The 11,637-nt window shown below is 33.1% G+C and overlaps 3 protein-coding genes across 3 annotated transcripts in view; 1 reads left to right on the top strand and 2 right to left on the bottom strand.

Annotated features, from left to right (window-relative positions):
- On the top strand, nt 2,311–4,706 carry LOC104770499 (non-structural maintenance of chromosomes element 1 homolog). The gene is made up of 6 exons (XM_010494932.1): nt 2,311–2,551; nt 2,848–3,044; nt 3,299–3,379; nt 3,799–4,026; nt 4,135–4,209; nt 4,311–4,706. Exons 1-6 carry the CDS (start codon nt 2,440–2,442, stop codon nt 4,554–4,556), a joined length of 939 nt encoding a protein of 312 aa, XP_010493234.1. The 5' UTR covers nt 2,311–2,439; the 3' UTR covers nt 4,557–4,706.
- On the bottom strand, nt 5,151–6,092 carry LOC104770498. Its single transcript, XM_010494931.2, has one exon. The coding sequence runs from the start codon at nt 6,056–6,058 to the stop codon at nt 5,204–5,206; it is 855 nt and encodes a 284-aa protein (XP_010493233.1). The 5' UTR covers nt 6,059–6,092; the 3' UTR covers nt 5,151–5,203.
- The window catches only part of LOC104770497 (ETHYLENE INSENSITIVE 3-like 2 protein), a 5,677-nt gene continuing 3,733 nt past the window's right edge, over nt 9,694–11,637 (bottom strand). Inside the window, exon 3 of the mRNA XM_019241850.1 lies at nt 9,694–11,495. Coding sequence (XP_019097395.1) covers nt 9,892–11,495 — 1,604 coding nt within the window. The 3' untranslated portion in view covers nt 9,694–9,891. The remainder of the gene's footprint in view (nt 11,496–11,637) is intronic.

Here is an 11,637-nt window from a genome sequence, read left to right as displayed (position 1 = left end):
ACCTTAAGAAAGTAGCTGTTGGCTACGTTACGTATCTTAATTTATAGAACTAAGAAAATGTATAAAAAAAAAAATATTTGAGTATATAAGTTTATGTAAGTTTATAAGGCGGTTTAAAATGTCAAAGTCTTGAGTTTGTGATTGTTAATAACCACAAAAAGAGACAAATTTTGAGTTATGTGTATTCAATGAATTAGAAAAAAAAAGATACATTTGTTTTCTTATAACATTTTAAAAAACAATGGGTCAAATTTATATATTCATCATATCTTAACTCTTAAGATTAAGCCTAATTCCCAAGTATTAGTACAAAGATTGGAGTCTTATGAACACACACACACACAAAACGTTCTCGAGCTAGTTTATACTTTATACGTACATACATGGGCGCTTGGCCTCCAGCTAATTTCAATCCCGATAGAAGTTAATTAAGTTATTATACTACACTAGTACTTATCACGGAAAGCTCATCGCATCATGAAATTTTTAAGCGTGTGCATTGTGTGATTCGATCATTTGTGTCAAACACAAACACAAACCTTGAAAACAATAACGTATACTTCTTTTTAATTTATTCTATATATGCACCCAAATAAATAGTGTACTAGTAATGGTATATACCACAATTCTAAAAGTCTTGGTGCCACGTTATATTTCTTGAAGCTATTTAAAAAAAAAAAAAAAAAGTTTTAGCATTTGTGTGGTTTGTATGCTGGACAACTGTTAGAATCCTACACATAGGGAAGCTAAAGATCAAATCCTACACTTGTCACGCCAGTTTCTCATATTAATAAGAGTATAAGAAAATAAAAAAAATTATGAGTTTATTGAATAAAAATTATACTATAATTTTTGATATATGCTTGACAGAGCCAGAAAAAAAAAGGCTTAAAATATGCAATGAGATGGATTTGACTCGCTTCACACTAATATATGTGAAAAAAAAATCAATATTGTTGGTTTCAACTTAAAAAGAAACCAATCACAATATTTCTGATTTCACAAATGGTTAGTTTGACTGTTTGACTAATTTATTTCTTTTGTCATTATCCATCATTTTGAAATTTGAAAGTGTAGTTATTAAAAAAAAAAAAAAGAGTGAACAAGATTACAAAATTAATGGGTTGTACGCAAACATCGTTCTATGCCCTGCACTGCTGCCCAAAAAAAAAGAAAAAGAAACAATAACCAAAAATGTGTAAAAACAAAATAGTAAATGCTGCTGCTTTTGCTTTGCTTTGATTGCGTACATGGGAAACAAAAAAAAACAAGGGCGTGTTTGATGTTTGCTCTGCGACTGCGATGTGCATCAGACTGCAAAATGCAGTGTGACCTGTGGCTGTGGGTGGGTTTTTTTTTGTCATCTTGTAAAAAAACCTTTCCCATTCCGATTCCTATGTTCTTCTCTCTCTCCTTTAATTGTATAATTTGTATTGGTGCAGGTTGTCTTTTTCATGTATATAATACTACTACTTTTTTTTTTTTTTTCCTCTCTTTTTGTTTTCATATTTACGTTATTATCCGTCCATTTGTAAAAGCAATATACATTTTTTGAANCTTTTTTTTTTTTTTTTTTCATATTTACAGTAAAGCAATATACATTTTTTGAACACACTAGTCATGGTACATTGGTACTACACCAAATTGTTCGTTATACTATTAGCAAATTTATGGTTAGATTGGACCTTGTTGGTCTTTGATATGATTTGACTATTATGGTAGAGATTCATCCATCATAGACGAGAGGAAAAATCAAAAAGAGCATTATACTGTTTTGAATTGATTCCCGTTGGTCTTTGATATAACTTCCATTCCATGTAACTATTGTATCAAAATTTTGCTAATATGTTTCTTTTGATGGGAAAGGATATATGAATCTTTTTTTTAAAAAATAATGCTAGTGTATCTTTTTCCAACTTATATTTCTATGCTATATAAACTTACAAGTTTTTAAACATGTTAAAGTAGCAAGGGTGTAATTTAACTGATGTGACACACAAACTTATTCATTGTGCTGTGTAACCAACCTGTAAAAGATACTAATGATGCCATTACCCTTAAATATAGATTTGCTTTTTGACAGTTCTTTTAAGTCCTTTTTTTGCAATTCCAACACATTTCATTGTCAGATTTGTTAATTTTCCTTAAATTAGGACCACTTTTACAATTACGGAATTACCACTAACAAACAAGCGCAAAAGGAACTTCGGTGTTTCTGAAAAAAAAAAAATAATTAAAATTTATGAAAAAAATTAGCTGGCAAAAATTAGTTTTTATTACGTCATCGAGTCGATACGTTTCCCGCCATCTCTCTCTCTCTCTCTCTTTCTCCCCAAAAAAAAAAAAAAAAAAAACCTAATTCACAGAAATCCCTAGGGTTCAATTTGATTCTAAAACCCTAACTTTTTCATACGGCGAAATTGCGAAGGGGGTTTGAGGATGGCGCTAAGTTGGAAGCACCATACGCTAATTCAGGCTTTGATTTCACGAGGTCCTCTCAAGGAGAGAGAATTTTATTCAATCTTCACCGGCGTCACCGGACGAAACCCAGGTCCGTCTCTTTCTAGAATTCGTATGAATTATCAGAGTATCTTTCTTTCGTGGGTTTGCGTCGGATTGAATTTTTATTGAGTCAAAATCTGTAATTTTTACGGCAATTTTAATCGTGTGTAAGTATTAGTTTCGTACTCTCTGGAAGATAAAGCTTTATGTTGAATGAATTGGCAATACTAAGTTTGAGGAGATTAAGTCGATTCAGAATTGAGTTACTGGTCATTGTAATGTTGAATGTTAGAAGGATCCATGGAGTATTTGTGTTGATTGTATTGTTTGTTCTTTTTGATGCAGGAACGGTTAAAAAGATATTTGACAAGTACCTTCTTGAGATAAACAAGGAACTTTCATATGTTCACTTTGAGTTGAAGGCTTGTAGAGATCAGTATGATGGTCAAGTTTGTTATGGAGTGGTTAACAACGTGTCTGATGACCAATCCAAACTCGGGACAAAATATTCTGTGCCTCAGATTGCATTCTTTAAAGGCATTGTAAGTGTCACATTCAGACTTTTTGGCTTATGTTCTGTTCCTTGTTTATCAAATTTCTTTGTCTCCTCTGTACTGAATTTATTTTTGTGAGTTATATGTCTTCTGTTACGAGATTATTTACTAAGTTCACATATATAAGTCTGCTTTGTCATTCTCTCTTCTTGCTATGTGTGCACTTAGATGATTTTGGGATATGCTTTAAGTCAATATCTGTGCTAGTTTTCTGCGACACTTATGACTTTGACTTCTGGCAGATAGAAGCAATTGCACAGGATGAAGCTGCTCAAGGTTGCATATCGGGTTTTGATGCACTCAATATCCGATTGGAGAACCAGGTCAATCTTAGTCCCTGACTTATGTATATTTTGTCAAAAGTAACCGTTCCTATCCACTGCTCAATATACTGATCATGGTAACTTTAAAACTGCTACTATCTTACAGCGTTGCTAGAAAGAACTCTGTTCTGTATGATATAATCTGAAACGATAGTTACCTTTGTTGCTTGTAGGCTTGTTGATCAAATCATGCACTTTTGAGTTATATTCTTCTTGTATGATATCACGTGTTTCATCCCCAGTTATGATTGTTGGATCACTATGGAAAAACGAATGTCAAATTTCTCTTTTGTCTGTTTGATGAAGACAACTAATTGGGATCTTTCCTATATAACCACATTTTATTATTGATATTTACTTGGTTGGACTATATAATTTTGGTGTGTTACGGTTTAACTGATGTTGTGTTAATATCTCAGATATCAAGTGAAGCCAGCAGCAGTCAACAGCAAGTCCCTGCTGCATTCAAGAACTTTTCAATGACACAAAAGGAAAAAACTCTCGATGAACTTGTAAGGGACAAATGGCTATGCCGCACAAGAGAGGGCAACATCGGACTTGGTATAAGATCTCTTCTTGACCTGCGCAGTTGGTTCAGGAACAGTGATGTTCCTCCCTGTGAGGTCTGCAATGAAGCTGGAGTAAAGGTCAGAAACCTGTTTGGATTGGGATTCAATATTCAATGGTGATAAATATTATCTGTAATTTCATATCTGATTTGTTTTGTGTTCTGACAATTGTATCCAACTTTCCAGGCGGATGTGTGTCCAAGCGAAGGTTGCGCTGTCCGGATACACAAGTACTGCCTCAAACAATTGTTATCTCAAAGGGTACACACCACACAGAGCTTCTTTAGACTGTCCTTGACCCCAATGGAATTTGCGTTTGACTTCAATAGTAGTTTTCATTCTGAATCACATTGAAATTGCAGGATGATAAACGTTGCTCTGGTTGTGGCAAGCAATGGCCTTTGGGTAAGGTCACAAAAGCAGAAGCTGTTGAAGAAGCAATGAATGAGGAGGAGGAAAACGAGACCCAAGCCACAGGTCCAAAATCCAAGAGAAGAAGACAACATAGGAGTCACGAAGACCCAACTAGTGCTTCGCAAGCTTCTTTAGCTTCAACTAGTGGTGCAAATGGGAGAAGAGTAACCCGTAGCACTGCGCATTTGAGGTAAAAAACCTGTTGAAGGACTCGTGTTTTAGGGCTTTAGATGTATATTTTGATGCCTGTTTCTATGTCAAACATCATTAGAAATTTGGTCTGATACTGATGTCTTCTTTTGTGGAATCATTGATGGAATGTTAAACTCCTCGGTTAAGCCTCCTACTATATTATTTAAACTGAAATTCCAGAGAATTCGATTTCAACTACATTTACTTAGGATACATGGGATGCAAAATTGTGACATTGTCCTTTGCACATTCTTGATTGGCCATTGAACTAAAAATCTAATTAAACTTGCAAAATTATAAAGTTGATTTATGAGTGGTAGGATATCTTTTTTTTCTTTTTCAACTAATGGTAAGATATCTAATTAATCAATTAATGCCTAAATTTCATGATTTTTCTTCTAATTTCACTCATATTTTCTACTAATTTTAGTTGGATATATTATTAATTTCAGTTGACTGTATTTTCATTTTCCAAATATAGAACAAAATAATCCACCTTTTCATTTCGAACGGAGCAAATTTCAATTATATTTCAAAAAATTATAATGAAATTAAGNAAAAAAAAAAAAAAAAAAAAAAAAAAACATGAACCGAACAAAAATCTGAAATGCTCATAAACATATCACATCATTAAGGCATAAAATAAAACTTAGCTCATCATATAATTCACAACTGTATCGCAATTTTCCGTTATCACAGTTGCTGATGCCGTTAATTTATCCACTATTACTTTGCAATCCACCGTCACGGTCATCGTCCACGTCGTAACGGCGCCAACCTTAAACTTAACGGGCGCTTTGATTTTAACCCCAAACGGCACTTGACCTTTCTTCTGCGATTCCGTCAACCCTTTACGCGACGCCTTCGTTAACTGGAGACTCAAACCCTTTAACACAGTCGTAATCACCGTTACATTATCCGCCGGCTGCTTAAACGCCGTGAACTTGCCGTTACCAAGTTCCATCCCGTCGTAAAAAACCTTAGCTTCGTTCCCTAAAACGTAGATTAAACCGAGTTTGCCGTTTTCGTTATGAGCTCGCAGCTTAACTCCGATCACCGGAGAGATAGGAGACGATGTCGTCAGATTGAGTCCGGTGACGGAGACTCCACTCACGGAGTATTGCGGCTTTTGCGGACGGTAAACGAGGTAGAGGACTCCGCCGGCGATCGCTGCGAGGAGGAGGAGGATGAGCAAAGCGGCGAGGGAATAACAGAAACACCGCCGGCAAGGAGAATGGTTTGGTTTCTGACGAGAGAGGTACTCGTAACGGTGAGCATTTTCCGGCGGAGGAACGCGGTAAATCTCATCTTTACGGATTTCGATGACGTAAGTCCCAGACGGTGGCCTGAGCCTCGGTTTCTGATGAGAATCGACGGAGTAGCTCGAAGAAGTATCGTTTGTGTCTATCGACGGATGCTTTGTTCGGTGGTGACCGTCTTTGTTCTTTAGAAACCCGTCGGAGTTGTTCTCGCCGGTGAGTTCTTGTGGTTTCTCGAAGGTCATTTTCTTGAATTTTTGAAGCTCAGAAAGAAATGAAATGTTTTGAGTTTTTTTTTTTCTTCTTCTTGTGACAGTCGTCAAAAGGATGATATTAAAAATCTTTTGATTGGTCTATTTTTGTCTTTTTTTATTTAATACTAATAATTTGTTTTAAATACAGAAAGTGAGAAAGGTGTATACTTGGAGATTAGGACGTGATTGCATGAATGAATAACCATATCGGGCATATATCAATTAGAGATTCTGGTGAGGTAATAATAAGTATTTATGATTTGGTTTGAAGATAATGAGTATTAAAGTTTCCATTCGTGTCCACTATGGCAACCAATTGGAGAAAGCCTAGAAATGGAAGGTTTATCAAGAAGAGATTACGAAAGTCAACATTTTTGGTTTATAGAAACTTTGAATTGAGATATCTTGAAAACGAAATAAATAAAAATTTGAAGATGTAGGATGTTAAAATCTTTTATAGTGGATGATAACAGTAAAACGAATCCTAAAAACCTGGCCAAAAAACTTATTCACCACAAAAATCTCAACTAAACTACCAATAAAACACATTTAATCAGATATAATTCATACTTAAAATATAAAACTAAAAAAAATTATATTTTCAGTTAACCCACAAATAAGACATTTGATTATACACTTTGAAATCAAACTTTAATATAAAACTAAAAAAAAAAAACTAATTAAACCATAAGTAAAACACATTTTTGTAATATACATTTAACTCACAATTTAATATAAAACTAGAAAAAAATATTTTCAATTAAACCACAAATAAAACACATTCAATCATTTAAATTTAACTCACAGTTTAATATAAAGCTAAAAAAGTTCAATTAAACCATAAATAAAACACATTTAATCATATACATTTAACTCACACTTTAATATTAAAACTGAAATACGATAAAAAATATATTTCTAATTAAACCCATAAATAAAACACATTTTTCATATAAAACAAAAAAAAAAATATTTCCAATGAAACCACAAATAAAATACATTCAATCATATAAATTTAACTCACACTTTAATATAAAACTGATAAAATGATTTCCAATTAAACCACACATAAAACACTTTTAGTCATATAAATTTAACTCACACTTTAATATAAAACTAAAACAAAATAAAAATAATTAATTAAAACATAAATAAAACACATTTAGTCATATACATTTTACTCACACCTTAATATAAAAACTGAAATAAAATAAATTTGCATTAAAAATATTTTTCCACTCAATTTTATTCAACACAAAATAAATTAGATTTAACTCTCATACTTTTTAGTTTCTTAACTGTAAATAGTTAAATACTAATTTTTCATTCTCTCATTCTCTTTCACTTTATCTTAGATATTATACATTTTTGTGTTTTTTGTTGGTTGGTTGTTGTTTTTGTATGTGTTAAAAAAACATATTAGATTTCATTTTAAAAGCTTAATTCTAGATTTTAATTTTAGAGACTATATTACATGTATATTACTCTTTTTTTTTCTGATTTTTTGAAGATACATCTCTATTGTCCCTAAAACAAACATTCACAAAATCAACCTACTAAAACTTACAGGTCCTTTGTCTATATTTCAAAAATCACATATTACAATTTAATGAGCCCATATTATAAATAACTCTTTTATATATAGCTAACCTAGATTTTAAAATTATTAATTCTTCTCTAATAGCATCTATTGCTTAACTAAAACCCTACCTTACTCCTATCTCCAAACTAAATTACCAAAAAATTCATAAAATGTAGTAATATGAGCAACACATTCACGTCTGAATCTCAATAGTTTCAAGAACCAAAGCTCAATAAGATGATTAGTCACATATTGAACATAGATATATATTTTATATGTACATTATATTATATTATATTCAGCTGCTTCCATCAGCTAATTCCTATTATTGATTCTAAAATATCACCAGAAAAAACAAACCAAAAGGTGTTTTCGAAGAATCTGATCGGGCCCTGGAAGATGATGTACCTAGCACTCTCTCATTAAAGATACACAATGAGATTCAATATTCAATTCCTCGTATTTTTGTATTGTATTCTTATATATGAGCTTCAAGAAGATATTTGAGCTTTACGTACGCTCATACCACACAAACCAAGCGTATTATCCATCATACCAAGCTTAAATATTAAATTGTCACTCTATATAAATTAATTATTAACGCAAACCTTCAGCCCAAACTTTTATGACTACTTTTAATTTTAACTTCCAAAACTATTACATATAAATATTACAATCCAAATACAAATTGCAATAATTACAGTATTTCCCCATTTCCGAAATACAAATTAGGAGAATACATTTATTTTCAAATTTCCAAAAGCATATATTTGGGCTTACGATTTATTTACGTTTAAATTAAATTTGATATTCAATTATATCCCAAATTATCAACAAAATCTTCCAAACACAAATAAGGTCATCACCTATATAATTATGTGTTCTAGTATCATACTTACACAATATATTACTTCCTCTCAAAAATTCTTATTAGCTATTAAATATTAATTCATGCGCTGATTAGGGTAGAACAAATATATAGATCTGTCGTCATGTTTTGCCATGCTTTAAACTCTTCAGATATATAGTGCGTATTTTATAACAATTAATTTTTAAAATAAATATGATATTTTTGTTGATTTCTTTTTCAGAACACATAAGAAGAATGAATGACATCAAAATATATAAAAGTATATATCTTATTTCCAACCACATAAAAGTATATTTGTATACATGGTCAAGTCAACTCCCAAAATTATTTATATAGACAAATTATATTTTATTATTATGAAAATGGAATGACTACAGATATACTACTAAATGGAGGATGGACTTAGTTGTTGTATTCCAAAAGTAAATGTGTTTAATTTATAATGTTATAGTAAGAAGATCTGTAGGTGCAGTAGTGATATGATGTGAATATTGGCAAGCATTTATCAATAATAACTACTTCGACAAAAATATTTTTCAAATATAATAGTAATCAAATTTGACAGATTTTACACCACAAATTTTATCATGAATCTATTGCAAGCTGGTAACATCATAAAACAACAAGTCTTAATTGTAGAATAGAAATTGTATAACTTTTAATACATTTTTAGTCTAGCAAAACAATAAACTACGAGACAGGTTTTTACTTCTTTGATCATTTCAAAAAGGGTGAGCAAATATATTTATATATATTTAAAACAAAAGGTAATGAACAAAATACAAATTCCAAAAAAAAAGGAAATAACATAAAAAAGAAAACATTGATGGCATATTTATATTTTCAGGAATAAAAATATAGCATATAGTTGAATTATTATTATTTTTTTTTTTGTCAACATAGTTGAATAAACTCTCGTAGTTTATAAATATAAAAATCCTATATAGAAAAATGTATATATTATCATAATAATTTGCTTTCGAAGTTTCTGTAATGACTTTGTAAACTCATAACGATATCAATGAATTTGTTTAGCCGGAAAAAAAAAATCATAACAACCGGAAACTTTTATGGACCTGTCTACAATGGCCTTCTCTTATTGAAGCCCAAGACGAAAACAAAATAGTACAAGCATATACGTTTCTTGTCGAAAAAGAGAGGCTCCTCCCTCACTCAAATCAATAATGAAGTAAGTGTATTTGGAAATTTTGAATGGTTATTAAACTTATTATGAAACCTAATCTTCTCCATGGCTACAAGGGCTATGAAATGGAGAGATCAATAACTGTGTTCAATATGAGAGAGAAAAAAAAAGCAAGAAACAAAGCTATAAACTATAAAATATATAAAGAAAACTCAAGAAAGCTTTCTTTACTGAAGCCAAGATGTGGGCAATTCTTGCCCTTGATTCTGCAGATTGTTCGCCATTCCTACTGTTTCCGCTTGTCCATTGAAGTCAGCAGGTAAAGCTAAACCAGGATTATGATCCAGCATCAAAGGAGAAGGACTCATACTCCCAACCAAGTCATCGCTGTTGCCTCCTCTTTGTTCAACCTTTGGTCTGTAGAGATCGTTGGGTGGATTATACTGATCTTGAATGCTCTGAACCTGCTGCTGCTGCTGCATCCGGTTATAATCCGGACAAGGAACCATTGAACCGGACATACCATAGGTTTTGGTGGGTTGGTAGAAGGAAGTGACTTTATAAGGACAAGTCATTTGGTGATTCTCTCTCAAGTTCCTGTCATGAGATCCCATATGTGGTTGGCTATAAGGACAGAGACTGTTCTCACATGTTAGGATTGTTTGATGCATTGATATCCCCAAATCTCCTTCAAACTTCCTCTTGTAAACACAGTTGTAGTTGTTGTCAACTTCAGGATACTGCTGATTGAACCGATGAGATCCACCACCAATCCCTTCAACATCATAATTAGTAGATTCAGAAAACAGAACATTCCTGTCACCAGTTCCGGGAACAGGAAAGTTACAAGTGTTGTTGTTTTCTCTAGAGAACGTAAAAGGGTTATGCATTTGATCAACATTAGCCTTTTCTTGGTTAAGAGCAGCGAGCCACAAAGCGCCTTCCCTTGAAGTCATCTTCTCCTGCAAACTTCTAGACCGTCTCACGAGATTCGGTATGTTGCTAATATCAGAAGCCATATGTCTGATCACAGCAATCAAGACACCAACCTTCCAAAGCTTCTTGAGATCGTGAGGCTTCTTGTAAGGAGGAGGAAGTCCACGACAATCCTCAGGTAAAGACAGTTGACTCCACCAATCTTCTTTTCCCGTTGGCCACCAAGGCGGTGTCACGCCTTTATCCAGCGGGAAACGCCTCTGAGGAGGCTTGCAGTTAGGCATCAACGCTGACAAGAGAGCACCAAGAGTTGTATCTTGAAGCTCAAGCAACTTATGAGCGGTACAATCCCCAACGTCAGTCCCTAAATCACTTACATCAGAAAGATTGATGTCCCTCTGATGCTTCATGATAGCAGCCAATCCATTCCTATCAAACCTCACTTTGTCTTTCCACCATTCACGGAGGTTATCAGAAGACCCCGTCACAGTTTTCCCGTTCTCTAAGACAATCCCGTAAACGAAACCTTTAGCTTTGTAACGCTCCATTGTCTTAGACATGTACTTCAAGATCCCATCTTGAGCCTTGTACATGGTTCTCCTACTCGAATGCTGTAGAAGATCATCACCAAGTTGCTGCTGGTTCATCAACAACTTTTTCCCTAACCCCCCGTTCTTGGCCATCTCCCTGAGCTGCTTTAAACGCTGTTTGTCTCTCCAGATCTTCTTCTCAAGCTCCTCTATCTCCATTTCTTCATCACTACTCGCATCTTCGCCTATAGCATTATGCGTATCAGGACACACATCTCCCTCGGGAAATGGAGGCACCGGGTTACTACCAACTAAACCCCTGAAAAGCCCTCTATTGTTGTTGTTGTTATACATATCCACAGGATCTGCATAATAATAATAATAATAAAGCAATAAACTATTTGTTCACTTTTTATAATGAACCATCATCTAGTAATTACACCATATCAAATAAAATCTAATTTAAAAAAAAAAAATCTTTAGCAACCACACAAAAAAAAAAAAAAA

Source organism: Camelina sativa, chromosome 20 (assembly GCF_000633955.1).
Source record: "Camelina sativa cultivar DH55 chromosome 20, Cs, whole genome shotgun sequence".
Classification (NCBI taxonomy): domain Eukaryota; kingdom Viridiplantae; phylum Streptophyta; class Magnoliopsida; order Brassicales; family Brassicaceae; genus Camelina; species Camelina sativa.
Note: the sequence above shows the minus strand (reverse complement) of the source record. Positions and strands in the feature narration are given on the sequence as shown.